The following is a 6284-nucleotide window of genomic DNA, read 5'->3' on the forward strand; positions in this document are numbered from 1 at the left end:
TAAATAAATAAATAAATAAATAAATAAATACATAAATAAACAGTACGAAAACAATATGACTCCCGCTAACGCTTCGTGTGCGGGGGTCATAATAATGCGAGTCCTAAACCATTCAAAGTAATATCTGTTGTGGTTTTGTCTGTAATACTTTAGGATCGAGTTGTTAAGATAAATTATTGATAGTCACAAATTTGCCCTGGTCTTTAAATTTTCTGTTTAGTTTTGCAGGTTGTTTGGAGGAACATATTGTAACGACCAACATTTACACAATGCAACATACTTSACGAGTCCTGATTGTGACTTATGATATATACTCACTGAGGATGCATCTTGTAGAGAGAACCGTCGATTCCCACAGTTGTGCGAAGACGAACAACTCCTTTGTTATCCTTGAGGCGTGAAAGGATAGCTCCCAGAGATGCAGAAATTAGATTAGCTGAACGGAAGGAAACGATGGTGCAAACATGCTGCACAGCCAGGCAGTCCTCATCTGACGGCTCCACACCAAGCCTCGTCAGGATCTCCATACACTTCTTTAAGCCCTCTTTAGTCCTGAAATGACAAGTGTTTATTTTCATAAATATTTCAGGGTCAGTTTTATTTATTAACCACAATTAAAATCAACAAGGCTGACCAAAGTGCTTTACAAGCTGGTTAAAAACAAACAATAACATAACAGTAAATAAATACCAGTATTCAGAAAATCAAACATAAAAATCAACAGGTATAATGAAAAGGCTAAACACAAACTTAACGTAAGCAAGTAAAGACATAAAAGAGCTCATGGAAGTCAAACTGAACTCAAATAAAAACAATGTAAAAGAAGTTATTCAGATTTTAAAACTGTACAAACTGCAGTATGGATGCAAAAACCTGATCTACTCTCCACTTAGTAAATCATGATGAAATCAATAAAGCTGCAACTTTTTTTAGCTTGGTTTTTTTCTTTTTAAATTTTAATTGAAGGTTTATCGTTGTGCATTTCCAAACAGTGGCTGATATGTGTCTCGATACACAGCTAACAATTAAATTCATCAAATACACAAGCATCAAAAATCAATACAATACGATGCAATTCACCCTGTAATCACAATGCAATTCAGCTTTTAGTCGCACAACTAAAACATGTAAACTCAATGCAATACAAGAAGATTATTAATTTAGTCACTTATTGCTATGAGACTAATTATTACTACCTAACAAAAAATACCCACCCAAACATGTTTTGTTTTAAAATGAAAACACAATTGAAGGACATTTAGTTATTTATTAAGTGAATTTTAGATGCAGTCTCGTATTTCACACTTTGTGCAGCCGTATACAGTAGTTTAAACAGTGTGTTTTATCAGTGTGTTCCTTCTGTCTGTATAAACAAAGTTGTTTACGTTCTAAKGTCTGATATAAAAGTACTACCTCCAGGGGGTGAACAGGAAGTCAGATTTACATGTGAAGAAGTTGATTCATCATTAATTATTATGCAACTTGTCCTTTAGGTCAGCCTGGGACAGACTGGGCTCCTGAGAAGAACTGTTACTGTTTTTGTTCTGACAAGAACCAAAAACATTTTTAACTCTCAGAGACTTGCTGCCGGCAGCTTTGAGTTGAGTCAGATTGGGAATAAAGTTTCTACAAGTGAATCAACTGCTATTTAATTCAGACTTCCAGTGTACTGATTACAATTTTGTTACATACTTTTATTAAAACTGACTCAATATTAATACAGAAAAAAATGAGGCCTGGTGCAAAGTTGACAAACCTGCTAACAGCAAATGTATTTCATGCTTTTCCTGAGCATTAGGTATTTTAAATCAAACAACAATTCTGCTAAACAACAAAATGTGTACCCTAAATAACTTCCACTGAAAAAGATAGAGGGTATCCGTTTTGTGTTGAAACGTAACTTCACCTTAACTTTTCTAATATTTTAAAGCGGACTCCTGTAGAAATTAAACTGCTTACAGACTCTTCATTTAATCATCAAGCAAATCTGATTTTACTGGTTCAAAAGTGTAATCCACATGCAGTGCATACTGTATACACTCCTGATCAAAAGTTGAAGACCAGTTGAAAAATCTGATTAAAAGTTTAGGACCATATCTAAAACCAAAGCAAAAATCCCCTAAAATAGAAATAAAATTTGAACAAAAGGACTCAGTAAAGAGTAGCTGAGCCATTACTGTTAATCACCTTAAAATTCATTTCAGCTTGCTTGATGCCCGGAAGCTAGAGGGAACGTTGCTCCAAGTGGTGAAGATGGTTTCACAGAGGGCCATTGTCCACTGTCTGGACCTGGTGTCCATTTTTGTAAACATCCCTCAACATCAAACCCCAAATGTTCTCAGTTGGATTTAGATCAGGGGAACATGCAGGATGGTCCAAAAGAGTGATGTTATTTCTCTGGAAGAAGGTCTTTGTCAGGTGTTGTCCTGTTGAAAACCCAGTCATTACCACACACCCGATGGTCTTCAGTCATGAGGGAGACCCCCTGAAACATCTCCACATACCAGCTGCTGTTTGCAYAACCTGAAGCTCCATTGTTTCATTSAAGGAAAATGACCCTCATATCATGATTGAAACCATGTAGAAAACTCAGGTTGGATCTCCTTGTCAGACCATTAACATTGGAAACCATCAGGACTGTCAAGGTAAAAATCTTTTCTTATCAGAGAATGGCTGCATAACAACCTAGTTGTTAGCACTGATGCCTCACAGCAAGAAGGTCCTGGGTTCGATCCCCGGTTCGGACCTGGGATGTTTCTGTGCAGATTTTACATGTTCTCCTCGTGTTTATGTGGGTCTTCTCCAGGTACTCTGGTTTCCTCCCACATTCCTCCCATGCCTTCAGGCCTCCCTTGCAATGTAGAATTTCGATCTGAATGTGATTTGCCTGGATAAATAACAGTGAATAAATACATACATTTTTTTTCTTTCTGCTCTTGGAGTAAGACACTTTTTTCCTTCTCTGCTGCCCCTCCTTATCTTTCCCTGCTTTGCTGCTTTGAGCCTTCTCTACATTTTTCATCCGAAACTAGAAATTATGGATTTTTTTATGGATTTGGTTAGCTGGTCTCTCAATAAAATTTTTGGAAAAAAGTTTATTTTTCTTCTTCCATATTGAAGGTGGGACCTCTGTTCTTCTCTGTTCTGGATTTATGTCTGGACTCCGATCACTGGATTCTACAGATTGGCTTGGTGGTCTCCTGGTGTTCTACAATACAGTGTCGGTGGCTTTTCATCTTCTGGCTGACTGACAATTGGATGGATGGCCGTATTCTATCAGCACTCTGACATTTTGTCTTGAGCGAGCTGGACCCGGTCTGCAAGTGGTTCTATTGAGGGTCGTGGGCCGGCTGTGGTCCCTGGACTTTGCTGGCCAGATGGAATTCATCTTGGAGAAAGCTGATAGTACGGCTCAGCGGAATTTGTCCACACCATTTTGCCTGATTGGATTCACCACCTTGAGATGCACCAGCAGACATTGAAGCAGATGGAAAATTGTTATCGTCTGCCTGTCTCTTTTGTTCCCAAAACAATTGATTACAGAATCTGGCTCTCCCCGACAACGACCTTGATCTGTTGATTAAATTATTCCTGGCTGGATCACATCGACAAGGCTCTGTAATGTTCAAATTTTCCCACTGTGGGACCAATAAAGTTTTATCTTATCTTATCTTATCTTATCTTATCTTATCTTATCTTATCTTATCTTACCTTATCTTACATAAGAGAATAAAACCTTCTTCCACCTTTCAATGCCCCAGGTTTGGTGCAAACTCCAAATGGGCAATTTTGTGCCGTTAAAAAAGAAGAGACTTTTGAAGACGTTTTTAGTTCTTAAAACTCATCTCTCTGTTGGAGAACAGTCTGATCACCTCCTGACTGGCTCAAATTGTCAGCAGCTGCAGTCACTCTCCTAATGAGACTCTGGGCTTTAAAAGGCAGCTGTGATGATCAGACCTTCGCTGAAACATAACCACGGTTTGGTATGAATCTCAGCCTCTCTAGAGTACTTTACTTAGAATAATCTAACTAAAGTAAGAACTCTTTGTGTCCTCAGTTTTTGTTCCCCTGTGGATTATCCTGCCTGCCTGCCTGCCTGCTCAACCTCACCTGGGACCTCTTGTGAATACTCACCTTTGGAACTCACTCACGTAAATATCATCTTGGATGCACTCACCTGGACCTTCTGGATCCTCTCCCCCTCTTCCAYGCTCCTGGACCTCTCCTCACCTGTAAGCAAACCAACCAGAAACATTCTAACTAAATAACCATCTCTATGGAAAGAAATTAATCCCTCTTCACCTCCTGTTTTCAGATCATCCCTTCTAGAACCTCCACCACTGTAAATAAATAAACACTTAACTTTGATACCTGCTCTTTGTGTTTGTTTGCCGGCTGGCTGYTCACATTCGACTCCTTTTTCTAGTTCATGACACTCTCACAGATGCCCTCTGATGGTTATGGGAATGCCGTTTGCACCAGTGGCAAGTTTAATTTGGGTTGAGGACCATTTTGAAGGACAGCCAATTGGATCCTCTGGCTCAGGGTCGGTGAAATGTTTTGGGGTCCACCACTTGACTATTTTATTTCATAAGCTTCCAGATCTTTTAAGAAGTTTAAAATGACTGTCTTACTGTGTCCAACCTCAGCAGCAGAAGCCTTGCATATGCAGCTCGACAATCTGACCGCAGTCAAAGAGAAAAAGCTATTTTGCCTTTGGAGGAGTGTGTCATGTACCTGACAGAAAATGATACTGAATCCACATTTTTGCAAAGATTTTGGCTTTGAAATCCTGTAAGTCTTAAACTTTTGATCAGCTGATGAACAGCCTATTATCAATAACAACCATTAAGCTGAAGCTTGGTRGTTGTTTACAATAAAAAAATGCTTACTCAGATTTTTTTGTCTCACTACCATTTCTTCTTTATGCATTTCGAAGCTCTACTTGAACCTTCTTACAATCCAACAGTGCAAAATATGAATTCTTGCCATTTTTCAATTGGTCTTAAATTTTTGATCAGGAGTGTACTTATTCCTAAAACTGCATTGGTTTACAGCAGCTCTTCTGACGTAGTTGCATCATGCTTTTGCATGGTTGTGAATCAGTGCAAATCGGTTGTTCTTCACATCCCTATTATTTATGTCCTTAAAGATGAAACAATTTTAGTTTATGACCTTTAAAATTATTTCAAAAACATCAAATTTAAGAAGCAATATTGCTCTTTCACCTTAAAATACAACCATTATATGAACTTACTTTTCAATGGCAGAGACATGTTTAGTCTCAATCTTTCCTTTGGTGAGTAGTTCGGGGGTTATTCGCCCCTCGAATAGCAGCCCTTCTTTAGCCATCTTGACCAGAATGAGTCGAACAAGCTCTCCCATGTACATTCCACTGGCCATCTTTTCAAACCTTATCAGAGAAACAGTGGCACATTCAGACAAACTGTAGAGTTGTTCATTCATTTAAAATGAGAAATTGCATTTTCTATTAYAATACAAGTAAATTGCATCAAACTGCAGAACAAAAGAGCTACTGTACTGTAAAACGGGATCCGGTTTGCATGTGTACATTAACTGTGTCCAACATAATTCAAAAGAGCACTTAATCCCAATGTGTTTAGGTGTACTACTTTGATTATACCAGCTGACATTCATGCTAACAGTTTGTGTTTCAGCTACAGAATTAAAAATGTGGTTTAGATGTATCAGTAATAATATGCACTGATCTACAGTTCATATCAGAAACAGATATTAACCAATTTGAAAGTTAATACATGAAAGGCATATTTATTTATTTATTTATTACAAAACCTGTTGGATTAAAGGAAAAACACATCTTACAGTTGCTTCCCYGGGTTGAGAGAACCTCTGTCAATCTCACGGTCAAACTCTGTGCGAATGTCTTCTAAGGAGCCGTCATCGCCAAAGGCACCCCACTCAGTGTTAATGCACATCCGGCCTTCATCCCCTTCCACCAAGTCAATGTGACGCAATTCTTCCATGTAGCAGGCATTTGTTCCCGTTCCTTAAATGAAGCAAAGCTGCAGTGATTTTAGTCCTTCAGGACTTTTGCTATGTGACTAGATAAACTGCATTCTTTGTTCAAAACGTCAAGGTAAGATGGTAATACAGCTGATATCTGCTAAACAAAGTTCGAAACAAAATCTACTAAATACCTGATTTAAATGATTAGTAATTTGGAGAGGAAAAATATTTAAATAATATTTAATTAATATTTAAATCTGGCGCAGGGAGATATGCTAAAATATGCAGAATTATGT

General features: G+C 38.1%; 1 protein-coding gene across 1 annotated transcript in view; it reads right to left on the bottom strand.

Annotated features, from left to right (window-relative positions):
- The window catches only part of LOC106528469 (hexokinase-1), a gene marked incomplete in the record, with an annotated part of 72819 nt that overhangs the window by 39619 nt on the left and 26916 nt on the right, over positions 1-6284 (bottom strand). The window contains 3 exon segments of the mRNA XM_014023643.1: positions 319-552; positions 5258-5413; positions 5845-6028. Of these exon segments, the coding sequence (XP_013879097.1) occupies positions 319-552; positions 5258-5413; positions 5845-6028 (574 nt within the window).

Source organism: Austrofundulus limnaeus, unplaced genomic scaffold (assembly GCF_001266775.1).
Source record: "Austrofundulus limnaeus strain Quisiro unplaced genomic scaffold, Austrofundulus_limnaeus-1.0 Scaffold383, whole genome shotgun sequence".
In the NCBI taxonomy this organism is placed as follows: Eukaryota; Metazoa; Chordata; class Actinopteri; order Cyprinodontiformes; family Rivulidae; genus Austrofundulus; species Austrofundulus limnaeus.